Source organism: Aegilops tauschii, chromosome 4 (genome assembly GCF_002575655.3).
Source record: "Aegilops tauschii subsp. strangulata cultivar AL8/78 chromosome 4, Aet v6.0, whole genome shotgun sequence".
In the NCBI taxonomy this organism is placed as follows: domain Eukaryota; kingdom Viridiplantae; phylum Streptophyta; class Magnoliopsida; order Poales; family Poaceae; genus Aegilops; species Aegilops tauschii.
In genome coordinates this window covers 184,642,555-184,668,903 of record NC_053038.3, presented here as the reverse complement: position 1 = coordinate 184,668,903, position 26,349 = coordinate 184,642,555, and the positions used below count along the sequence as shown (strand labels likewise).

The window sequence follows — 26,349 nt, the reverse complement described above, 5'->3', positions numbered from 1 at the left end:
GGAGATGTAGCCGCATCGTGGGCGTTACACATCGGTAGCTTCTGGACTCACTCAGACTCGCCCGAAAATCATCGGGTCTTTACGGCCATCCGGAGTCTACGTGGAGCCATGTCTGATCAATGTGTATGTGTCTAATTTCATTGTTTCGTGGCAACGCACGGGCATTCAGCTAGTATTATCAAAAGCAACATAGTAGTATTATTACCGGTTACTCTGTAAAACGTTCCTAGTTGTCTGATGATGGGTATTAACTTCACTGATTGACACCTTTAACCGCTCCTTGCAGATAGTGATACAGTGCAAAGCTGGTGGCCGCGCCATGCCTAAATCGATGGCTGATCAAGTTGTGTCATATCTCGAAGCAAATGGGTTCTTTGCTTCACACACGACTGTGTGCATATGATTTGTACGATCCTTCCAGCAAAGCTAATCCTTCCTGCCTGTGCCTAGAGTCCAGCCCATCCTGCCCGTGCCTAGAGTACAGCCCAAACCCAAACCCAAACCCAGTCTACCCAAACCCATAAACTTTCATGCCTTCTCCTCTTTCCCACACTGCCTTTTCACGCTTTCTCCTCTTCCCTCCACTGCCTGCCTTCTCCTCTTCCCTCCAAACATGGTCGTCCAACTTCTTCACGATCCCTCCCTTGCTCATTAGTGAGTCAATCTCACTCTTGCGTAATCTGCAGCTAGTACAGAGAAGTTCGATCCCTTCCTTGCTGGTCAGAAGGTAATCCACACTTATCAGATGCATTGTCCGGATCCAATCTACACATGCCCTAGATTTAATTTATGGGCCTCACACGATATCTTTGATCTTTTTGTTGGCAGTTTTAAATTCATGATGGAGCCAGATCTGATTTTTGGTGAAGTAGCAGATAAGAACAGAGCATTTGAAGACGCTGATGAAGATGCTTTCATCTTTGAGGAAATTAGGGATTCTTCGGATGATCAACAAGTAGAGCATATCATGATGTTGCAGCCTAAGAAGGGGATGACGTTCGATAGTGAGGATGCTGCTGTTAGCTTCTACAAAGATTATGCCAAAAAAGAGGGCTTTGGTGTAATAAGAAGAACCACTAGACATGGAGAATATAGCAAGCTTGTTTATTTTACTCTTGCTTGTAACAGGCAAGGGAAGGCTCAATATTCATCCAAGAACTCATTTAAACCTAATCCATCAACGAGGATGCAATGCCCAGCTAAGATTAACTTCTCTCGTCATGAGGAGAAGTTCCGCATTACATCTATTACGCTTGACCACAATCATCCTATAAGTCCAAGTAAAGCCAGATTTCTGAGATGTCACAAGAAACTGAACTTGCATGCCAAGAGAAGGCTGGAATTGAATGATCAAGCAGGAATCCGTTTGAATAAAAAAATTGGTTCTCTTGTTATGGAAGCTGGTGGGTATGGTAATCTTGAGTTCGGTGAAAAGGAGTGCAGGAACTATTTGCAAGAGACAAGAAGGCTGAAACTTGGTGCCGGAGATGCACATGCTGTCTACCAATATTTTCTTCGGATGCAATCAAAAGATCCTGACTTTTTCCATCTTATGGATGTGGATAAGGATGGGAGACTGAGAAATGTCTTTTGGGCAGATGCAAGAAGTAGGGCAACATATGAATCTTATTGTGATGTCATCACATTTGACACTACATACTTAACAAACAAGTATAGCATGCCATTTGCTCCCTTTGTTGGCGTAAATCATCATGGAGAATCAGTTCTGTTAGGTTGTGGCCTTCTATCCAACGAAGACACCGGCACTTTTGCGTGGTTATTTAAATCTTGGCTATGTTGTATGTCAAACAAACCACCAAATGTTATAATCACTGACCAGTGCAAAGCAATGCAGAATGCTATTGAAGAAGTTTTTCCTCAAGCTCGTCACAGATGGTGGATATGGCATATCATGAAGAAGATTCCTGAAAAGCTTAGTGGGTATGATAAGTATGAGAATATTAAATATACCTTGTCAAATGTGGTGTACGATTCCTTGACAAAATGTGATTTTGACAAAGCTTGGGTGGAGATGATCAATAAATATGATCTTCACGAAAATGAATGGCTTGCCGGATTATATGATGAAAAAAATCGGTGGGTACCAGCATATGTAAAAGATACTTTTTGGGCAGGGATGTCTTCAACACAAAGGAGTGAGAGTGTGAATGCCTTCTTTGATGGGTATGTTCACGCTAGAACAACTCTAAAGCAATTTGTGGAGCAGTATGAAAATGCATTAAGAGACAAGGTAGAGAAAGAAACCAAGGCTGATTCTAAGTCGTTCCAAGAGGAAATTCCATGCATTACTCATTTTGACTTCGAGAAGCAATTTCAAGTAGCATATACCAATGCAAAGTTTCAAGAGTTTCAAGAGAAATTAAGAGGGAAAATCTATTGCTATCCATCTCTGCTAAACAATGAAGGGCCACTTCTTACATTTAGAATTAGAGAGGACCGTAAGATTTTTTTTTAAGGAGAGGATGGCAGCATTAAAGAGAAATGGATTATTTCAAATTTCACTGTCTTGTTCAAGCAAGAGGAATGTGATGTGTCGTGTATTTGTAGGCTTTTTGAATTTCGAGGCATCTTGTGTAGCCACATCATTACCGTGCTTGCTCTCATGGGGATCAAATATGTACCTTCTAGGTATATATTGCAGCGATGGAGAAAGGATTTTAAGCGCAAACACGTATTTATTAAATGCTCCTACGATGATATGTTGAATACACCAGTTGTGCAGCATTATGATGAATTATGCAAGCGTTCTCACGAAGTGGCAGAGAAAGGTGCAGAGTCCGATGAATTGCGTGACTTGGTGATGGATGGGCTTGATCAGTTAGAAAGAAAGGTTGATGCATACCGTGCTAACCATGCTTTTCAAGTACAGGCAGAAGATCCAACATCAAAGCATGAAGATAAAATGTTAAAGAAAGAAAAACTTGTACTCAGTCCAATCCCTGTTCGCAGTGCAGGCCGTCCTCGTTCAAAGAGAAAGCTATCTAAAGTGAATCAATTGATCCAAAAATTGAGAGCAAAGAAGCGGCAGGTGCCAACAAGTACAACCAAAGTGCAGACTCATAAGGGGAGAAAGGTATCTAGATTTACAGTTATTTTCTTTCTTGCCATTGTAACTTGCTAAAGTGTAAGAACTACCTTATAGCAGAATTACGTCATCAAATCAAAAGGTGGGCAAGACGCTAATCTCCAGAGTTCACAACAAACAGAGGTAATATTTCATTCAGATACTGTTATTGTAGTATTTCAACATGCTTCCCTTTATGTGTAAAGCTTTTTTTCTTCAGGGAAATATTCACTATGAAGGGTATGGGGCTAGAAGTTCTTGGTTCTTTCCAAATGAGTTTCAGGTACTTAGTTTGAGAAGTTGTAATTTACAGTACAGTACCAATATATAAGACACTCAAGCATTGCTGCATGCTAATTGTTCCAGGAACTACAAACAAATGAGCATGCTACCCCAACTCATATCATTTCTTACATTGATATTCTCCAAGTGCTACACATATTCACAATCAACTATTTGTTGTTAGAAACTATTTGTCAATGACTAATTCGGTTCTTTTAATTTTAAAGGGAAAGAAAAATGCCATGGATCTGCTAGCTGCCAACCTGAAGGAATGAAAAATACATGCTCTGGAGTCTGTTGTACTTCTGAATGGATTTGACGACAATGTCGCTTATAGCATTGGATGCCTCCATTTATTTTCATTAATGTAATCGTATTGTGAGAGCCATCTGTCTGTGTCATCTAGAACAGCTTGTGAGTACTAATTTATCTCTTTTGGAGACAGAGTTATCTAGATCAACTTTTGGAGATATGTACAAGAGCAATTCTTGTTTGCATTATCTTATATTCATTTAAATGTTTCTGTGTTTCACTTATGTTTTTGAAATACTTCTGCATTTACAGTTTAAACTCTCGACCAACATATTGTTAGAGCCATCAGCTTGTTTGGTTTAACTTTGTAATCTGAGAAAATGTTCTGAATTTCGGTCAACTAGCAGTACCTCTGACTGGAGAGAAAAATTGAAACAAATCTGAAAGAAATAGTTGTCATAGTGTCATTCCTTTCACATATGCGCACTTTGAGAGTACAAGTAACTTCACATGCCGATGCCTTCACAACCAGCTCACATGTAGCCGACAGAGAGGAACAGCCGGTTCTTGTACTCCCTCCGTTCCGATTTACTCGTCGTGGTTTTAGTTCAAATTTGAACTAAAACCACGACGAGTAAATCGGAACGGAGGGAGTATTTACAAGTCAATTTCTCGCCACTAGATTAGCAATCCAAGTTACAGAAGATCACGACAACTCTCTCCAACCTTAGATCAGCATGACAGGAAGACAAGTGATTGATGAGAGGCGCGGCGTCGATGGCGGCAGCGGCGGCCAAGACGACGACGGCGTGCTCGCGGACTGCTGCACCAATAACTGCAGCTGAAGACAATGAAAGAGATAGAAAGGCGATGTTTGTTGGAGTTGTGGAGAGCCACAAATCCATGTGCAGGTCCGGCCGTCGGTGGGGTGTTGCAGCGGCCACCGCGTCGGTCGCGCGCGCGAGAGAGTGGACGAGAAGAGATGGCTTTTGGGCTATGGGTTGGTCTTGGGCTGCGGATTTAGGTGGATGGTCCTCTCCGTTGCCTCCTGCCCGCGCACGCTCGCAGCACTGCCACGTATGATCATACAGGCATCCGATACAAATGTGTCGTACGTATAGCAGCGCCGAAAAACATGCTTACAATCCTTTAATGCTCCCTCTGTTCACTTTTGTATGGCATTTAAGACAGCTGAAATTGAACTGCTTTAGGTGTTGTCTTAAATGTCTAAAAGGTCTTACAAAAGTGACCAGAGGAAGTAGCATAATATAAGTCATTATATATCCTTTCCCGCATGCAGTAAGGGGAAGATACCAGCACTGATCAAGTTTGGATACAGTACTTGTAGGCAAGGGCAGCAGCGGTACATGTACTTGACAAATAAAATTATACCATATATCGAGCAGACGGTTCCACAAACAGATTAAAAAAGGATTCAATTTGAAAACTAAGCAAAAGCATGATATGGGTGTGAACTGAGCAGAGGACTTCATCTAATCATCGTAATCTCCATCAGCAAACTTGTTTTCAGGATAGAACACGGCCACCACCTGGTTCCCGCCAAACTTCCTGCCATGCATCCCGACCTTCGCCTTGGTCGAGCCGTCGATATCTGCATATTCCAGAAACACCTGCAACGCGGACAACAAAGTCCACGGATCAAAATAATTTTGTTCCTGCTCAACGCATCAGTACTGAGTATGATCAAATCAGAACTCACCTTTCCAACTCCAGGAACAGCAGCGCCGCTGGGGTCAGGTCGTGGGATGACAGCTTTAACCAAGTTACCTGTCCAAGTGTTAGTGAGTACATACATAAACAAGAAATACATGATATATGATCAATCATATCCAATTGGAAAAGAATAGTGTGTCTTCTGTAGGTTAAGCCCGATTGCCAATATTGCATGGGGTTGGACTATAAAAGACTCTGCAATGGCATTTATGTGGACTACAAAAAAGACACACAAAAAGACAACACACAAAACAAATTAAGTTCAGTAACTGAACACAATGATAACAGAATGCAAAAGGGTTCAAAACAAGATGAAGGCAAGTCCATGGATTTCATTTTGTTTACCATATTTGCGCCCTTCTTCCCTCATGTCTTCCAAAATATCCTCGTATTCCTCATCATCTCTCAGTTCATCTGCTGAAACCACCTGGGTCAGGCATACTACCTTTGTCGGTAGAGCCCCTCCAACTTGTAGCACGAGTTTCTGTCAGAAAGCAACGATCAAAATTTGGAAGGGAAATATAAACTCACCGTCATTTTGTAAAATATATATTTTCAACAGCTGAGTGTACCTGCATCTGCACTTGTTGTTGTGCGTGCAACAGGATGGTTTCTTGCTCTGGCCTTGGTTGAGAAGTGCCTTGATTTGCTCGCCTAACAGTGAGGGTCTTGTCTCCCATCTTGATACCATTCAGGGCAGCACAGGCAATGTCGGTGACATTAAGATCCTGGTATACACAGAAGGCATATCCTTTCGAGTTGCCTGTCTCCCTATCCTTCACAAGATCAAATCCTCGCAACGGTCCAAAGGATTCAAGCAACTCCCGCACTTGAGCCTCGGTGAAGTAGTACGGGAGGCCACCCACAAAGATGCGATCAGGGCCTTCTAAACCTCCAGCTGAGCCAGGTGTCAAGCCAACAGCACCAAGATTTAGATTAGGGTTTGGCTGGCTTGGACCCAGTGCAGCAGCCAGGGAAGGATTATAGTCTGTTGGCCTTCTAACTTTGACCGGTGCTCCCTCAAACATTATACCATCTAAGGCCATTGCATTGCTTGCTTCCTCCACAGACCTCATCTCCACAAAAGCAAATTTCTTGTCATGGTTTATGTATACATTAAGAACAGCATCACCAGGACCAGCTGTGTTTCCTCCAATAGCAGCCATAACTTGATTGAAGTATATAGCAACTGTCTGCAGAAAGAATACAAAATTAATACAAAGCGCAGACCAAAAAAGGATAGGCCGTCAAGAAAACAAACAAGTTAATCAAGTAATTACCTGCTCATTGGCAGTTGGTGGAAGTCCACCAACATAAACACGCCTAGCATGCCGGGTAGCCTAGGATAAGGGTGGTTAGCCATGACGTTATATCACAGAACAAAACTAAAATATGATGGAGACAAGCAATAAGAAAAGTCATATACCTGTTGTGTCATGGCCTGTGGTTGCATAACTAGAGGATTGAACTGATGCAAATAGAAGAAAAAAAAATTATGAGTAGAAACATATCAAATACTCCCTCCATTCCACAATGTAGTGCCTATAGATTTTTTTGAAAGTCAAACTTTGCCAACTTTGACCAAGTGTACAGAAAAAATTGTCTATATCTACAATACCAAACATGTACATTCTGAAAATATAACTCACGATGTATCCAATGATGTGCATTTGGTATTCTAGATGTACCTACTTTTCTCTAGAAACATGACCAAAGTTTGTAATGTTTGACTTTTGTAAAAATCTATAGGCACTATATTATGGAACGGAGGGAGTACTAGAGTTAGGTTCATTCTGTCACCACCAGAAAAGTAACAAAACAGGGTGAATCAGATTGCCTGGTGGTGACAGAACCCAATCTAAAAGGAAAATAGTAGTCACCTGCGTAGGAGCAGTGAAATTAAACATGTTTGGAAGCATCCCAGTAATAAGAGGGGTAACTGCGGGCAGCTGACCTGCAATTCATTAAAAAAGAACAATTCCTTACAGATATACGTGTGATTATCATGGAAATCCACAGTAATCTAGCATAGATCCATTTCAGATAAAAATACATGGAGAATGGATGTTCAAGGAGACAAAGGACTAAAAGCAATAATTATGGAACAGCCATAAGGTAATACTGATTACTAGTTGAAGGCAAACAAGATATCAAACCAGTTGTTTTCTCCTTGTACAATAAGCTACAGTAGTCCGCTCTTTCCATTGGTTTATGATGGACAAAGTGGTCCAAGATTGCTTTCCTACCCAATATGAAAACATAACAAACAAACAAACAAACAAAGATACAAAAACCAAGAACAGCAAAAGAAGAGTCACTCAGTTCCATATAAAACATGGAATAAAATGCAAATTTACAAGTCTTCTACAAACAACAACAACAACAAAGCCTTTAGTCCCAAACAAGTTGGGGTAGGCTAGAGGTGAAACCCATAAGATCTCGCAACCAACTCATGGCTCTGGCACATGGATAGCAAGCTTCCACGCACCCCTGTCCATAGCTAGCTCTTTGGTGATACTCCAATCCTTCAGGTCTCTCTTAACGGACTCCTCCCATGTCAAATTCGGTCTACCCCGCCCTCTCTTGACATTCTCCGCACGCTTTAGCCGGCCGCTATGCACTGGAGCTTCTGGAGGCCTGCGTTGAATATGCCCAAACCATCTCAGACGATGTTGGACAAGCTTCTCTTCAATCGGTGCTACCCCAACTCTATCTCGTATATCATCATTCCGGACTCGATCCTTCCTCGTGTGGCCACACATCCATCTCAACATACGCATCTCCGCCACACCTAACTATTGAACATGTCGCCTTTTAGTCGGCCAACACTCAGCGCCATACAACATTGCGGGTCGAACCGCCATCCTGTAGAACTTGCCTTTTAGCTTTTGTGGCACTCTCTTGTCACAGAGAACGCCAGAAGCTTGGCGTCACTTCATCCATCCAGCTTTGATTCGATGGTTCACATCTTCATCAATACCCCCATCCTCCTGCAGCATTGACCCCAAATACCGAAAGATGTCCTTCTGGGGTACCACCTGGCCATCAAGGCTAACCTCCTCTTCCTCACACCTAGTAGTACTGAAACCGCACATCATGTACTCGGTTTTAGTTCTACTAAGCCTAAACCCTTTTGAAAATTTACAAGTCTTAAGAAAATATCATTCCCACAACAATCATTACCAAGCCTTCCAAAGCATCCACTGCTACTAAACTGTAGGGCTCCAGTTCTCAGAATGGGCCAATTCCCGTAGCTCAGTCAATTTCTGGTAACAAGCCAAAGAGGAAAGTTGCCAGACTTCTCGTAGACAATCGCAAGCAAAAGCTAAATCTTCAATAATTTGTTCGATTGCGAACCAAAAATATTTACGAACTGGAACGTGCTACCATTTCTGAAATAAATGATGATCCGTATTTATAGGAACAATAATTTGCATTCTGGCTGTTTAGTACAAGTTCGCGGCAAAGCATGTGGATAGATATTGCAGTGAAAATGAACGGATGTACATAGTCATTCCAGAAGCTCCTATTATTATTGTAAATATATAATTGTGCATAACAGCTGGTTAGCAGTTCCTTAACAGATCATCTTTTTTAGTCCTAACCATAGAAACATGTGTAAAAATGCAAAACTAGAAACATCAGTATTGTTTGCCACATACCTGGGGTCGCGCCAGGAGTAACCATAGGAATGGCTTGCGATGGTCCCTGGTCAAATCCGCTCACCCGCTTGCTGTTTCAGGGCAGCAGGCAGTTATGTAAGTAGTTCAACAAGCAGGAAATAGCAGACTAGAGAAACACAATAGAACCAGCATAATGTATATAACAAATAACATATCATGCAGGAAAGATTTGCATCAGATAAACAATGTATTAGCAGTTGACATCCAAACAGAAAGAACGAAACCAATGCATGGATTTTTAAGTGCAAACAATGAAAGAAAAGCATACAAGAATAGTATCTGTGACGGATCTCGAAAGGAATGGTGATTTGTCTTCCTCAGAATGCTGACATGTTAAACGTAGATAATAAACCTTTGGAAGAGATTCAAGTTTCAACACATACCTCTTTGAACGAGAACGCGAACGAGATCTGGATCTGCGTTCACGACCCTTAGAACGGGAGCGGGAGCGATGCCTGCGATGGCCATCTCTGTCACGGTCTCTTCTGCATTACCAGTTTATCTCAGAATACACCAGATTTCATAGAATCAGTAGCACATGTTTTTTGTATAGAAGATGATGTTATCAAGATAGGATGAGTATATGGAGGATACTAGATTAGCATTCTACTGTGATAACAAAACATTTCTCCAGAAAACATGACTTGGCTATTTCTGTCCCAAAAAGAACAATTGATTAACAGAGCCTTCATTTTAGCAAAGGAAAACAGATTTTACAAAATTCAACACCATGCACACAAAGGTTACAATAAACCTTCAGCAAGTAGCCACCCACAAAGGAACAACATTAAAAGCGAACCTCGCACCAAGTTAAGCATATTCCCTAGAGTACTTTGAAAGATGTCAATTTGGACTCCACTCTCCAAAACGTGACTCTACAACTCATTTCTATCGTGAAATTTTATAGAACCCAGCAAGATTATGTATTATGAGTAAGTTCTTTTTTAGACAAATTTGAACATGTGTTGTGAACCTGTAATCACAATGGGATAACTACTGCGCTGAAGATAGCCAGACAGCATGGCTGCGAGAGGTTTAGATGGACATAGACTAGATGAGAGGATATTTGGAAGACAATAGATTGGTTCTTTCTTACTTCTCCCAAACAAAGGTGACATAACATCTTATATAATATACTGCAGGACCTTACATAACAAAATAAGAATTCTAAAGTATTAGCCCTATCAACATAACCTTATATAGACAAAACCCATAAGTCATTAAACAGCCATTTTGCTGTGCATGTGAGCATGCACATCAGCAAAATTGTTGTAGCTGCTGGATTTGCTAGATTGGTTCACGTCTGATCTGGACATGAGAGCATCTCTAACGCAACATACATTAATTCGTGCACTCTTAAGTGAGTTCTGAATCTTAATGTATTAATTTTGGCATGTTCAACTTCTCATGTTAAGGTTTTTATTTTTCTAATTCTGCAGAAATTCCCATAGTTCAAATCTTAAGGAATGAATATATATTCTATACAATATTTAGAAATCAAATCTCAAAAATAATTTTGCGGCAACGTGCAGAGTATTGTTAGTGTTTGGTTGGTGTCCAAATACCAACCAACATTAACAATTTTCTGTCATAGCCAGAACTGTGGTCTTTATTTGGATGGTTAACAAACTTTTGGCGTGCCCATGCCAACTATTATCCATTTTTCTAGCCAATATTGGACAAAACATAAACAAGCAAACCCTTGACCAAATACTTGGTAGGATGAACTTGGCTCAAGCAAAGCATACCCGGAGGCCTGGAAACCTATAATGCTAGAATTCCTATATACACCATAGACCATAATCAAAAAGTATCTTTAAAACAAACACCAGAAAGGGCGACACGAGGGCAAGCAAATTTTACATCATGGAAAATTTCAGAAGATTAAAAGCCTCGTGAGTAACAGAGACGGATGGTTTTCAACGTAGTTACCTAGAGCTCAGAAATAGGCATGGTGGAACTAACATAACTAAATCCATGGAAGTTTAGACATGGTACCTTTCAATATCATGGTCACGGCTGCGATGACGATCATGGTCATCAGAATGGCCACGGTGCTCCCTTTTCTCACTTCTTTCACGGTGCTCCCTTTTTTCACTTCTTTCACGGTGCTCCCTATGGTGGCGGTCGCGTTCCCGGTCCCGGTCACCCCGGTCCCTCTCCCTGTCCTTATCACGGCCCCTTTCTCTATCTCTTCCATGTTCTCTATCACGCTCCGTGTCCTTGTCCTTCTCTCGTCCTCTGTCCCTCTCTCTAGATTTTGAGGAGCTTCCCTCATGTGACTGTACCTCCTGCTGGGGACAAAAGGAAGATATTAATTAGATTTCTTGTAGAATATAAGAATGATATCAGTTTTGCTAAAGCACATCTAGATGTGCCATAAGTATTGCACATCTAAGTCCTATGTCATTGGTCTTACATCGAGATTTGTGTGGATATTTCCTTTTTCTTTTTTCTTTTCCTCTTTGTGCTTGATTCACCCACTTAGATGTGCAATAATTAGGGCACATCTAGATGTGCCCTAGACACACCCGAATGATATTCTTTCATCAACGACGATGTGATCACCATACATTAAGGAACATATGCAAAATACTTGCTATTTAGAGACATCAATGGACCGCTTGAAGACATTATTCAAACAAGCAACAGAGGAATACACCCACAAATTATCTTAAGGCAGAATCCAGAACTTGTACATAGATCTTCACACCTAATAAGATAATAAAGTTAACAAAGCATGTGATTATCAGCTCAATGCATCAAGAGATGACATACAAGTAGCTTAACAAAAACAATTTGAGGGAAGCAACAGAATAAAATGCAGCAAGACGTATACATCAGAAACGTAGTCTCACATCAATAGTGAGCCGCGGCAGTTTCAAAAAGTAGCCGCTCCCACAAGGCCACGAATATGACACCAATCAAAACAAAACCGACTCTAACAATCGAGAATCCCCGCGCCCAGATAGGCGCGCACACATCTCCGCAGATCAACACATCTGCGCAGCCAAACAAGCACTAGTCTGCCTGTACCTCGCACAAGCTGGACATGACCCACGGTTCAGCTAGACCGCTACTCGGATCAAGTGGATCAGAGGAATGCACCTGGGAGCGACCGTCGGGTTGGTCGGAGAAACCGGAGGGCTTGGTCGGCGGGGAGCCTCCGGTGACGGCGGCGGCGGCGTTGCCCTCGTAGCGCTCCTCGTACTCGGCCATGCGGCGCGACAGCTGCAGCTGCAGCGGCTGCGGCGAGTCCGTGGGGGTGGCGATGGCCTGCTCGGTCGGTTCGTTCTAGGGTTTGGCTGGTTCGCCGGTTGGAGGAAAACCAGGTCGGGACAGGTTGAGCACGGGACGGGAGAAGCGGGTAACTTTTATATATGGGATAATTAGATTTATGCCCCTTGTTGGTCTCACTCCGCTGTTTTGCCCCTAATTTCCAAAAATCATCGTTTCTGTCCAAATCACTTTGCTCCTCTTTTGCCCTTTGACCTTTTGATCGTCAGTTTGAAAACTTCATAACTAATTCATACTAAATCAGAAAAATTGCAAATAAGATACCAAAATGTTCGGAAAAATATCACCTATATGTCAGTGTCATTTGCATTCATGAAAAAGGTGTTTGAAAGTGTCCATCCGAGTTTTAGCTCTTATGCTACCACCATGAATAGTAAAATCTAAAAAAATTCAAAAAATTCAAAAACAATTGGTGGCAAAGAATGAGAAATGTTTTAAGTGCTCGCCAAGCTTCGTCAGGGAATGACATTCATGGGTGCCCCAGCAGAAAAAACAATCAGCACTCCAAAATATATTATTTGTTTGCCATGACTTCCATGAATGTCGTTTCCTGATGAAACTTGACAAGCACTTAGAACATTTGTCGTTCTTTGCCACCATATTTTTTTGAATTTTTTTGAAATTTTTATATTTTACTATTCACGGTGGTATCAAAAGAGCTAAAATCCGGATGTGCACTTTCCAACACTTTTTTCATGAATGCAAATGACACTGACGTATAGGTGATGTTTTTTCAAACATTTTGGTATCTTATTTGCATTTTTCTGATTCAGTATGAATTAGTTATGAAGTTTTCAAACTGGCAGTCAAACGGTCAAAGGGCAAAAGCATAAGAGGAGCAAAGTGACTTGGACAGAACTGGTGACTTTTGAAAATTAAGGGTAAAACAAACGAGTGGGACACAACTTGGGGCATAAATCTAATTATCCCTTTATATATTGCCGGCTGACATGCGGGGCCAATATTCTTTTTTCTTTGAGGTTGGGGCCAAGATTCAGATGGGTGTTTTGAGCCAAGGGCCCCGGAGTCCCATGGATTTTTTTTAGGGTGGAGTCCCATGGATTTGGTTGGTACTAGTAGGCTTTGCTGCGCCGTTTTTCTCTACTTGTTGTTGTTCTTTATTTGACACATATAAATTTATAACATATATATATATATATATATATATATATATATATCACACTATGGTTATATTATTTTGTTTATTAAAGTATAATTCCTTCGTCTAATACTAATTGTAGCTCAAAAGGTTGTATCTAACATTGAAATACGACCAGGTACATCCATTTGAGCAACAATTAATACGGGAGGAAGGGAGTAGTAAAAGAAAAGTTGTGAAGAGTATCAACAAAAAGATAGAAATCAACAAGTAAAGCATGCCATTAGATAATTCGAGAGTGCCAATACAATATTCAATAGTATAATGTTTATTCCTGACAACAAATAGGTTTTCTTTCTCATATCTTAATAAAAAATCAAATTACCCTTACTACAGCGAGATAGTACACCATGGCCGTGAGTACTAACTTGGAAACTTCAGAGGTTCATTACCGATTTGAGCTTCACCACTTAAAAATATTTGTTAGAACGACAAATTTGATACATACATGAAGATATGAAAATCACACTACGTTAGGTCGCTGTCGATGACCTAGGATGGGGGTGGCCAGCAAGCCATCGAAGGGTGATTCCCAGATCTGGACGTGGCAAGGAAGTGCATGGGCAAAGCTGCATCGAATATTATGATGTGGCCGGAGCAAAGCATGGAGATGGCCGAAAACCTAATGCACAAGAACCGTAAAAAAATCAACCAGGTATGCAGCAACGGAAGATTCCGCACGAAAGTAACCGTGAAAATGCGACGAAGAAACCCCGCTCAACAATTCTCGCCGACCGTCAAACCGAAACCCTCCTTCCACATATCATCACCAACGGACGCAACACTAAGAACATCTCCATCAACATGTGTATATCTTGTTGTCTAAAGTTTCATATACACAATAGTCTAAAAAGATTCCATTATTTATAAAACCAGTTTTTCAGCAAATTCTCTATATTTCTTCTCTTATACTTTAATATATTATCTTAGAACTACATATTCAACTACTATTTAAACAACTATAATTTGAACTGCACAGAAGCTGAACAATTTGTAGAAATTTCATCTCCTTCCATAAGAAAAAATCAAATCAAATTTCCTATAGCAAATCCAATAGCATCATCTCTACATATATAGCAGTAGTAGCCTCACCAATCGCAGTAAGCAAATCCAATAGCAACACCTCTAAATAAATAGCAATAGCAACTTCTGTAATCACGGCAAAAAAAATCAAACAACAGCTTCTCTAAAGAAATAGCAGCAGCAACAGCTTCTCTAAACTAACATAACCGGAACGCCGTCGCCCGTGCTTCGCCACAATCAACAGTGACACTGTGAACTCCGTTCCCACTCATCCGCCCATACCACAGTGAACGGAGGCACAAAGCCGACCGCTGCTCCCTTCCCCTTCTATGCTCGTGCTTCCTCCTCCATCCGCTCCCGGCTGCAGCCAAGCTTGTGCTCCCTCCTCATCCGGCATATGCAGGCACGACCAGAGCTCTCGGCTACAGCCAGGTTGACGACGGCTGCTCCCTTCCCCCTCCTCTGCCCAGACAACAAGGACCGCAACCATGCCGCTGACCGTAGTTCTGCCCTCCCCTCCTCCAAATCCACGCCAGCGCTCGCTGCTCCACACATCCTCAAAGGATCGGGGCACAGGTGGGCGTGTCGGTCGTCGGTTCCGGCACAGATGCTATGAGACATGAGCAGTAACCCACGGCAGCCGACGCAGTCGTACGTCTCCCCATGGCCGCGGCACACCGGCCCAGCCGTCCTCTCCCGCAGCCGCATTAGAGAAGTCTCAGGGGCCCTCGAAGGCACGCGGCACCCAGCTAATCCACATGACTTCCACGCAAGACACGTATAGATGAAAAACGGATACGCAAGTAACCCAGCTGCCCACACAAACCTTCTCACCCACTGTCACTCTGAACCCACATAGTTTTCACACCTTCGATTCACCAGACGAGCTCATTTCACGGGAGCTTAGTATCTGTACCGATATATTATTGGGAAATTTAAACCAATATAAGGAGGCTAGCCAACTCGGCTTCTAGGAGGCTCCCTCGATTGGGCCTTCGTCGGCCGTCGGATCTGGCCTTCTGGCGTGGCTGGACCGTTAGATTTTCACCTCACGGTCAAACCCGATTTTCACCTTGCAGTTGTTTTGACTGGCCCATGACGAGCGGGCTCGTCTCGCGTGCTTGTTGGCTGGGTTGGCCGTGCGTGTGTGCATGAGGTTTTGGCCAATCCGTACCCCGCATCCCGCAACCAATCCATCCTCGCCTCATCCCACTCCCGCGCCAGCCACCACCCAAACCATAGCCCCCTTTCCCCTGGATCCCCACAGCCTCTCTCGCCTCCTCCATCCCTCCTCCACGCCTCGCCGCCGCCTCCGCCTACTATTCCTCCTCCACCACCGTTGCTACTTATCCACCACGCTAGCCCCTCCACTTCAGCTTCCTTTTCTTCGTTGTCTGCACGCGTCAGCGAGGCCTGGCTCCAGATCTGGCGCGGGTTAGGCGAGCTCGGTGGTGGGATGAATGGGCAGGGGAGGTGGGCGATGAGGGCAGGCAACAGTCGGCTCGTCGCGATGTGGTGAAGCTGCAGGGAAGAGGGAGGAGGTCGGCGATAGGGGTGCAGCGCGCTCGGCACACGACGGGCGCGGCGGTCAAGGCCAAGGGCGCAGCTGGGGAGTTGCACACGCGTCGAGTAACGGCGACCGCATCCGCTGCCAACATCGAGGTGAGCTTCATAGTCTCTCTCTCCACGCAGCCTCCTCCCCTCAGCCCTGGATCCATGGTGGCGTGTTCACATACCCTTCCTTTTTTTCTCTGGAAAGGCACAAGGAGACATGCCTCATCTTATGCAGCCTCCTCTCCTAAAGACTTGTACAACACTGCATATAGTTTTTCTTTGTCCATGTGATTATTTTGTGATTTTATCTCTCTGCAGCCACTTTCCATGATTAAGTTCAGAAAATGGCGGCAACAGTCGGTTGAATGGTTGAAACAGTAGTCAATTTGGTTCATATGCCTTGAAGAATTTCTAACAGAACTCTTGATCATGTCATTTTTATAACTGAATTATGTCAACTGTTTCTTCTACAGAGCAATTGTTACTACCACTTCGATATACAGGCAAATAGCTGAAGCTCAAGCCTCTTTTCTGAATTTTGAATTAGTTTGTGTAGATTTCTCGCTGATTTGTGTCTGAGGAAGTCATGAATTAGACATGTATTGCTTATGAAAAGCTAATTGTATATTGGCTTATTGCTAGAGAAGCAGAACATATTGCACATTGGTGCATTGCATCATCAAACAGTGGCTTAAAAGAGTGGAACAAGTTAATGCGAAAACACACTTTATTATACTCAGTTGCATCCGCGTATCATGTATTGCTTTCATGTATGCATTTGTTCTGTACCCACTGGATTGAATTGCCATTTGTTCTGTACCCAGTGGATTGAATTGCTAGATCCATTCATGTTTCATTGATGAAATATTACCGAAGTCATTCTTTCACATATAAATCATCTCATTTTTTCCTGATGGGGAAACCTAACCCGTGAATTCTATTTATTGATTCAGATTTTTCCATTCGGCAACATGATTTGGTGCAATGCGAGCTTCATGTTGCCTAACCTACGAGCTTACTGTGTGTTGATGGAAATAGTCTCACCAACGTTGTTTTATTTAGTGGCCAGACATTGAGACATGGAGGCCGAGTGGCACAACACCTCTGCTACAACCAGTTCGCGTGATGTTGTAACCGGCTTAGCCCCCAGCTACAACCGGTGCCACCGCTGTGGAGCTATCCGAGGCCGGCCATGGTGACCTTCCATGTCGAAAGCTGCAACCACCTCTACATAGCTGGAACCCGCGGCGCCGAAAGTTGCAACCACTGCCGGGGAAAGCTGCAACCACTACCCAATTTTGCATTTTTTTGCTACCGTCGTTTATTTTTTTGCTGGAACCAGCACAATTTTTTGCTACCACTGGTTTTTGGGTATGCTGAAACAAGCCCCAATTTTTGTAATTTTTGCTACCGACAGCGTTTTAGTTTGCTAGAACGAACTTTATTTTTTGCTACCACCGGCGTTTTTTATTTTGCTGGAACAACGCCCAATTTGCATGTTTTTTGCTACCACCTTTTTTTAGTTTACTGGAACCAGTGCCATGTTTTTCTACCACCGTCGTTTTGGATGCAAACCATGGTGTTGTCGTGTGAAAACCGGCAGACCTCGCGGTAGGGGTCTCGAGTGGATATCAGACATATGGTAACAGGAACAAGGAGACGATGTTTACCCAGGTTCAGGCCCTCTTGATGGAGGTAAAACCCTACATCCTGCTCTTGTTTATATTGATGGAGATGTATCGAATACAGAGTTGATCTACCTCGAGATCGTCAGATGTGTTCTAACTCTAGGGCTAGGTGAACGAGATTGCGTTGATGTCACCTCTACAGGCTAAACCCTTTGGCTTATATAGACGCCATGTAGGGCTCCTAGGGTTACAAGGTCGGTATCTAGGCGTGGAGGCGGCAAGAGAAATCTTGGAGTACATGTCAAGTCTTCGGCCAATGCAGTCTTGATCTCACCTCGAGCGTGCAACTTCCGGAGTCCATCTTGAGAGTAATGAAGGCCCATTGACCCAGCCCGGAGAATATGGGCTGACTAGGTTGGCACCCCCTAGTCTAGGACACCGTCAGTAGCCCCTGAACGGGCCTTTGATGCCGAGGATGAAACTCTTGGACTTCGGTTCCGGAGCCTTTGGCTTGACAGGCGAGTTCCCATGCACGATCTCTTCAAGTAGTCTTTGGAAGTTTGATAGCTCCGCCGGGTGGGCTCGGCTCTGCTGCACGTGGCCCTGGTCTTCTGAATTTGGTAATTATGTTTTTACGGGGAAGCAAGTTGCTTTATGGCGAAATGTCGAAGCGACGGCCTCTCCCCCCTTTTTATTTACGAGCCAGGCATGCGGATTTACCATACACCCCAACCCCTCTTTCCAAGCAAATCGTGCAAGCACTCCCCTCCTCCCAAGTCCAACCTCGAGAGTTTCTCATGGCGATAAACGGAGGCTCTTCGAGGTGCCCTCACGGCCCTGTTAGAGGTGACTAGGCAGTTGCGTTGTCTCGTGCATCCAACTGGAACGCCTGGCCAAGCAAGGATATTTGCCAGATTCAGATCTGAAAGCGACCCGCTAAGGATTGACATCCATGAACAGGCAAGTGCATACAGAGAATCACCCTTCTCCTCAAGAGGGAGAACGGGTATGCTTCGTCTCCTTGCTGCATGCCTAGGGTTTCCCATTCACCCCTTCCTCCGGGGTCTGTTGGAGTTTGTTGGGCTACAACTTCACCCCCAATTGAATTATACATATCGCAGGGTATGTCGCCCTTTGCGAGATGTACCTCGGGTGTGAGGCGCACTTCAGGCTATGGGGGAAGTATTTCTGCGTAGTGCCCTACTATCCTGCCGAGATGTTATGAGGTCGGGGCAGCCGAAGTCTGCCGAATCAAAGGGGCCGAATACCCATTAGGTACTCCTCAGGAGGACACCGACGTCTGGCCAACCGAGTGGTTTTATATAGATGACGTTCCCCTCCTCGATCCAGTTCGGCCGGGACTCCCCTCGTTCTCCAAGGAACCCCCGAAGAGGTGTTATAGTTGGAGGCCATAAGGCCCTGCCTAGGAGGAAAGTGCCAAGGTAACCAAGCTGGCAGCTCAGGTGAAGCAGTTGATGAGCATCGGCCTTACTATAATAGATGTAATGGCCACAGTGATAAACCGAAGAGTCCAGCCACTTCGGTAGTGCCCTCATCTGTTGCGCGGGTTCAACGGGGTCGAAGACTCTTCACGAACAATTCGGGAGAGCTTCTTTGACCAGGCAACCTTTGGGACAACGTTGGCCGGCATTTATCAGGGGGCAGCGGGGGACTTTGCCCGGTGGCAATTCCAAAATGGGTTGTCCTACTACAATTTCGCCGACATAGTAAGTTTTCCTAATTTTCTCGTATATCCAAGTTGTTCAATAATCAATTTACCTGATAAATCGTTTATTGGTTCTTGAACAGAGATGGAGGCGTTGGGTTTAGGCCATAAGCATCCCGGCACCCGAACCGGAGTCGCACCGCCGAGCAGAGGAACCTCTTTTTAGCAAGGATAAGGATTTAGCCCTTATATATGAATGGAGGAAATTTTATCTGGAGAGCCTTGACGGCTTAAGGGTGGACATTGCACCCGATGTACCGGGGACAAGGCCAGCTTCATTGGTAACGTCCCCTTCCTCTAATCGAAAGCGGACTCGATGAGGACATCAATACCATTGTTACACCCACAACCCCGGCTACTATACATACTGGACCGATTACTAGAGCTCGCGCATGCCAATTAAATTACCAGGTACTTTCATTTCTTGGTAATGATTCTAATGTTCATGAGAATATGATGCTGCCTAAATTGGATACATTTGTTTTGCTTACAAATGAAGGGCCTAGCTTGGAGAAGGATGAACATTGGAGCAAGAACAAGCATGGAGTTGATGGCATGCGCAAGGGAGAAAAGAACAGAGTTTCAAGTGATGATTTCAGGACTTTGAAGCCACCATAATGAGTGCATGAAGCCTTGGACGAAATATACAAGATGCCACTTCATAATTTTCGTCCAGAGGCTATTCTAGGTGCTGCGTCAACTTATTTTGGGCCAGGCCCATGTAATTTCGAAATACTTCAATATAGGCTGTTTTTAGAGTCCGTATGTGTGGGGAAACAAGAGTTAGGGTGGGTTTCGGACCCCTCCTCCAAGGGCCACGAAATTCCCCCCCTCTTCCTCCATATATACAGCCCCTAGGGCATCGTTTAAACTTTGGGTTTTGTTTAGATTAAAAGTTCGCCATAGCCGCAACTTCGCGTACTTCGTTTGTGTTCAACGACCAGACAAAGGCGTCACAGAACCCCACCTTGATCAATAAAGCTTTCCTCTTCTATTCGCAATATCCAGATTGCAATCTTAGTTTCTTGCTTGTTCTTCGTTTGCCTGCAGGAAACAGACCTTCGTGGTCAGGTTGATCGTGCTCCGGCGTGGTCAATAACCTCTCGGAGTTGGTTTAGCGATTGCTAAGGCGCGACGTCCTCGCACGTTCGTAGTCGGATCGTCAAAGTCGACTTCCTCCAAAACGATAGCCACCATCTCATCGAAAGACGGGACACCTTTGCCTTTATCAAGTGGTATCAGATTTCCAGGTTGCTCGGTGAGATTTTACAGTTTTTCGTAGTTTAGATCGAGTCTGTTCTTCATACCTATAGTCCACCAAAAAGCCAAAAAAAATATTAGGGTTAGTTCATCTTATCCGAACCAATCTGAGCCTTTGCATAATCTTTTCTGTATTTGCTTTGTTGAATTTGCGGTTGCATCGTCGTGTCAAGTTGCTGGTCCTAGCGTCTAGTACTTTAGAGTTTCGAGTTCTGTTCACAAGTTGTCACGCCGCCACCGCACCATCGTCATCACTGCTGCCATATACCACCATTGTCATCACCGTTGCCATATACCACCATCATCATCACCGCTGCCATATACCACCATCGTCATCACCGCTGCCATATACCACCACGTCATCGCCGCTACCATATACCACATATCCACCGCCATCACGCTAATCCGAGTCCACCTCCATCACAGATTCGCCACCAGTCCGTGTTCCATCGCCCTGCAAATATCCGCCACCAGTCCGAGTTTCCACCAGATTCATCTCCGCCACCAGTCTGAGTCCAGTAATTATTGCTTTGTTCTCGATTTCCAGATCACGCGATACTCCGAGTCGTGACAGAGTAGGACTCCCCAACTTCCGAGCCATCCGCAGAAGAAAAATAGTTTCAGTTAAAAAAAACTAAGTCTGGAAAATTCTGGCTAGGCAGTTTTCAGGACATTTGTAGACTTTTTCGAAAAAAATTGTTGCGGAGCAAAAAAAAGAGGAAAAAAGTGCAAAAAAAAGTGAAAAAAGAAAAAAAAAATTCAAAGAGTGCTCCTCCCTTGTTTACGTGCAGCGCCGTGATTTTGTTAGTGTTCTAGGCTCGCGTCTCTAGTACGGTCTAGCCTAGGACCAGCACAGTACCGTCGTTGAGCGTTTATTCAACTTTGCATCTCTGAATTGATTATTGCTGACCCTTTTTGCTACCATATTATAAGCCTTCCCAGCTCCACATACATCTACATCATGCGTTTGACTCTCCCTGGTAATCGCTCTATCCAAGCTTTGAGAGTTTTGACTACATCGGTTGCCGATCACCGCCTGCTGCTGGGTAAGAACTGGTAAGAATTTGAGATTCACTTGACGGATTTGTGACACCCACCACCACCACCACTTGTTAGTAGTCTATAGGATCATATTTTTGTGTGTTTCTATTGCTGCTAACCATGTCAGGATCACAAGCCGACGAGATTGACTGGGAGAACTTAACGAACAAGGAGCTTCATGATAAGTTTCAGCAAATGATGACTCAACAGGTGCAAGATGTGCTGAACAATTTTGAAGAGTCCATGGAGAAGATCACTGGCCTTGAGAAGACGTTCGAAACAAAGCTCGATAACAGATTTAATGAACTGCTTGCGCGTCTTCCACCACCGGCCGCACCTGCCGCACCTCTGCAACAACAACAACAACAACGACGACTACCTCCACGTTGGGAAACAGCCCTCCGCCGAGCGAGTCGTGTCCCTCTTCAGCCTGGCCAAACTGCTGGTGCTGCTGTTGATACTTCTGTGGCTCCTGCTGCTGATGTGGAGGAGGATGATTATGCGGGAGATTACGAGGATGAGGTTGATCAAAATCAGAACTACGTGCAACCACCAGCACCACAACCACCAGGTCGTCCACACGCAAATAATGGCAATGTTAGGGCTCCCCCTCAGGTACGAGATCATGACCATCTCCCTAAACTGAAATTGAATATTCCACCATTTGAGGGTAGATACGTTCCTGATATATATCTTACTTGGGAGTTAGAAACTGAACAACGATTTACATGTTTACAATATCCTGAGGAGAGACGTGTTCCTGCTGCTGTTTGTGCTTTCACTAGCTTTGCATGTGTTTGGTGGTCTGAACATTGTAGATTATATCCTGTTCCAGCTACTTGGGCTGCTTTGAAAACTGCTATGCGTACTCGTTGGGTTCCACCATATTATCAACGTGAATTACTTCAAAAATTGTAGCGCTTAAGACAAGGAAAAAATTCTGTAGAAGAATATTATCAGGAATTACAAACTGGCTTGATTAGATGTGGTATTGCTGAGGAGAATGAAGCTATGCTTGCACGTTTTATGGGTGGATTAAATAGAGAGATTCAGACCATTCTAGAGTATAAGGATTATAATAATATCACTCGTTTATTCCATCTTGCTTGTAAAGCTGAACGTGAAGTGCAGGATCGACAGGCATTGGCGCGAACTAACTTTTCTGCAGGTCGACCTTCATCATGGACACCACGTGCATCATCTACTTCCACTGCACCATCACCTCCTTCAGGTGCCACCTCCAACCGTGATACAAGAAAGCAGGCACAACCACCACTATCTGCCAAGAGCACACCTGCCGGGCCTGCACAAAGCTCTTCTTCTTCCATGGCGTCAATAGGGCACACAAGTGACATTATTTGTCGTCGTTGTAAGGGAAGAGGACATTTTGCGAGAGAATGCAAATCTCAGCATGTGAGGATTGCTACTGAGGATGGTGGGTATGAGTCCGCTAGTGACTATGATGAGGAGACTTTGGCTCTTATTACACATGAAGAACACGGTGGAGATGATTCTGATCATGAGACGCAATACATGGCTGCTGAAGATGCTGACAGGTATGAATGTTTAGTTGCTCAACGTGTTTTGAGTGTGCAGGTTACACAAGCTGAGCAAAATCAGAGGCATAATTTGTTCCATACAAAGGGAGTTGTGAAGGAACGTTCTATTCGCGTCATCATAGATGGAGGGAGCTGCAACAACTTGGCTAGCATGGAGATGGTGGAGAAGCTAACTCTCACCACAAGACCACATCCACATCCTTACTACATCCAATGGTTCAACAACAGCGGCAAGGTTAAGGTAACACGTACTGTTCGGGTGCATTTTAGTATCTCTACATATGCTGATTATGTTGATTGTGATGTGGTACCTATGCAAGCATGTTCCTTATTACTTGGTAGACCATGGCAATTTGATAAAAATTCTGTACACCATGGTAGAAACAATCAGTATACTCTTGTTCATAAGGATAGAAATATTACTCTGCTTCCTATGACTTCTGATTCCATTTTGAAAGATGATATTCATAGAGCTAATAAAGCAAAACAGGAGAAAAATAAGAGTGAAAATTAGATTGTGGCAAAAGAATTTGAGCAACAAATGAAGCCTAATAATAAACCATCTAGTGTTGCTTCTGAAATTAAATTGAAAAGTGCATGTTTACTTGCCACCAAATCTAATATTGATGAGCTAGTTTTTAGCAAATCTGTTTGCTATGCTTTTGTGTGCAAAGAGGCATTATTTTCATTTGAGGACGTGCCTTCCTCTTTGCCCCCTGCAGTCACTAACATTTTGCAGGAGTTCGCTGACGTCTTCCCACAAGACGTGCCACCGGGATTACCACCTATTCGAGGGATTGAGCATCAAATTGACTTAATTCCCGGTGCATCGCTACCCAACCGTGCACCATACCGTACCAATCCAGAGGAGACGAAGGAGATTATGCGTCAAGTACATGAGCTGCTCGACAAAGGTTATATACGCGAATCTCTTAGACCTTGTGCTGTTCCTATTATACTAGTGCCTAAAAAGGATGGTACGTCGCGTATGTGTGTTGATTGTAGAGGCATTAATAATATTACTATTCATTATCGTCATCCTATTCCTAGGCTAGATGATATGCTTGATGAATTGAGTGGCTCTACAATATTATCCAAAGTTGATTTGTGTAGTGGATACCATCAAATTCGTATGAAATTGGGAGATGAATGGAAAACAACATTTAAAACTAAGTTTGGTTTATATGAGTGGTTAGTCATGCCTTTTGGGTTAACTAATGCACCTAGTACTTTCATGAGACTAATTAACAAAGTTTTACGCGCTTTCATTGGACGATTTGTGGTTGTCTATTTTGATGATATACTGATTTATAGCAAATCTTTGGAAGAACATTTGGAACATTTACGTGCTGTTTTTATTGCTCTACGTGATGCACGTTTGTTTGGTAACCTTGGGAAGTGCACCTTTTGCACCGACCGAGTATCTTTTCTTGGCTATGTTGTTACTCCACAGGGAATTGAAGTTGATAAAGCCAAGATTGAAGCTATTGAGAGTTGGCCGCAGCCCAAAACGGTCACACAAGTGCGGAGTTTTCTTGGACTCGCTGGTTTCTATAGGCGTTTTGTGAGAGATTTTAGCACCATTGCTGCACCTCTCAACGAGCTTACAAAGAAGGATGTGCCTTTTGTTTGGGGTACCGCACAGGAAGAAGCCTTCACGGTATTGAAAGATAAGTTGACACATGCTCCTTTACTCCAACTTCCTGATTTTAATAAGACTTTTGAGCTTGAATGTGATGCTAGTGGAATTGGATTAGGAGGTGTGTTATTACAAGATGGCAAACCTGTTGCATACTTTTCTGAAAAATTGAGTGGGCCTAGTCTGAACTATTCTACTTATGATAAAGAATTATATGCTCTTGTTCGGACTTTAGAAACATGGCAACATTATTTATGGCCCAAAGAATTTGTTATACATTCTGATCATGAATCTTTGAAACACATTAAAAGTCAAGCAAAACTGAACCGTAGACATGCTAAATGGGTTGAATTCATTGAGACTTTCCCTTATGTCATTAAACACAAGAAGGGTAAAGAAAATGTTATTGCTGATGCATTGTCTCGTCGTTATACTATGCTTTCACAACTTGACTTTAAAATATTTGGTTTGGAGACCATCAAAGATCAATATGTGCATGATGCTGAATTTAAAGATGTATTGCAGAATTGTAAAGAAGGTAGAACATGGAACAAGTTCGTCATTAACGATGGATTTGTGTTTCGTGCTAACAAGCTATGCATTCCAGCTAGCTCTGTTCGTCTTTTGTTGTTGCAAGAGGCGCATGGAGAAGGACTAATGGGACACTTTGGCGTGAAGAAGATGGAGGATATACTTGCTACACATTTCTTTTGGCCAAAGATGAGACGGGATGTTGAGCGTTTTGTTGCTCGCTGCACTACATGTCAAAAAGCTAAGTCACGACTCAATCCTCATGGTTTATATATGCCTTTGCCTGTACCTAGTGTTCCTTGGGAGGATATATCTATGGACTTTGTTTTAGGTTTACCTCGAACAAAGAAGGGGAGAGATAGCATATTTGTTGTCGTGGATAGGTTCTCGAAAATGGCACACTTTATACCATGTCATAAAAGCGATGATGTTGTTAATGTTGCTGATTTGTTCTTTCGTGAAATTATTCGCTTGCATGGTGTGCCAAATACTATTGTTTCAGATCGTGATACTAAATTTCTTAGTCACTTTTGGAGATGTTTATGGGCTAAGTTGGGGACTAAACTGCTTTTTAGTACTACTTGTCACCCCCAAACTGATGGTCAAACTGAAGTAGTCAATAGAACATTGTCTACTATGCTTAGGGCTGTTTTGAAGAATAATAAGAAAATGTGGGAAGAATGCTTGCCTCATATTGAATTTGCTTATAATCGTTCGTTGCATTCTACTACTAAGATGTGCCCTTTTGAAATTGTGTATGGTTTCCTACCTCGTGCACCCATTGATTTGTTGCCTCTTCCATCTTCGGAGAAGGTTAATTTTGATGCTAAACAATGTGCTGAATTGATCTTAAAAATGCATGAGTTAACTAAGGAAAACATTGAGCGTATGAATGC

The 26,349-nt window shown here is 43.3% G+C and overlaps 1 protein-coding gene and 1 long non-coding RNA gene across 5 annotated transcripts; one reads left to right on the top strand and one right to left on the bottom strand.

Annotated features, from left to right (window-relative positions):
- Positions 1-4,878: 4,878 nt before the first annotated feature.
- LOC109733611 (splicing factor U2af large subunit A) lies at positions 4,879-12,401 on the bottom strand. Of its 4 annotated transcripts, none has more exons than XR_012181719.1 (11): positions 12,145-12,401; positions 11,035-11,327; positions 9,420-9,521; positions 9,016-9,086; positions 7,234-7,307; positions 6,780-6,821; positions 6,634-6,693; positions 5,926-6,546; positions 5,699-5,837; positions 5,340-5,569; positions 4,879-5,250 (listed from the first exon to the last, which is right to left on the bottom strand). XR_012181719.1 is itself a non-coding variant. In XM_020292838.4 (11 exons), the coding sequence occupies exons 1-11, from the start codon at positions 12,253-12,255 to the stop codon at positions 5,113-5,115; spliced, it is 1,722 nt and encodes a 573-aa protein (XP_020148427.1). In that variant the 5' UTR covers positions 12,256-12,389; the 3' UTR covers positions 4,879-5,112. The 4 variants fall into 4 exon arrangements, 2 of the variants coding, with proteins under 2 accessions (XP_020148427.1, XP_020148428.1); XR_012181718.1 differs by having other exon boundaries at positions 11,035-11,330; positions 12,145-12,389; XM_020292838.4 differs by having other exon boundaries at positions 5,340-5,407; positions 11,035-11,330; positions 12,145-12,389.
- A 3,300-nt stretch (positions 12,402-15,701) lies between these two features.
- On the top strand, positions 15,702-17,580 carry LOC141021266 (uncharacterized). Its single transcript, XR_012181717.1, has 2 exons — positions 15,702-16,177; positions 17,132-17,580. It is a non-coding gene; the product is annotated as an uncharacterized lncRNA (long non-coding RNA).
- Positions 17,581-26,349: the final 8,769 nt, after the last annotated feature.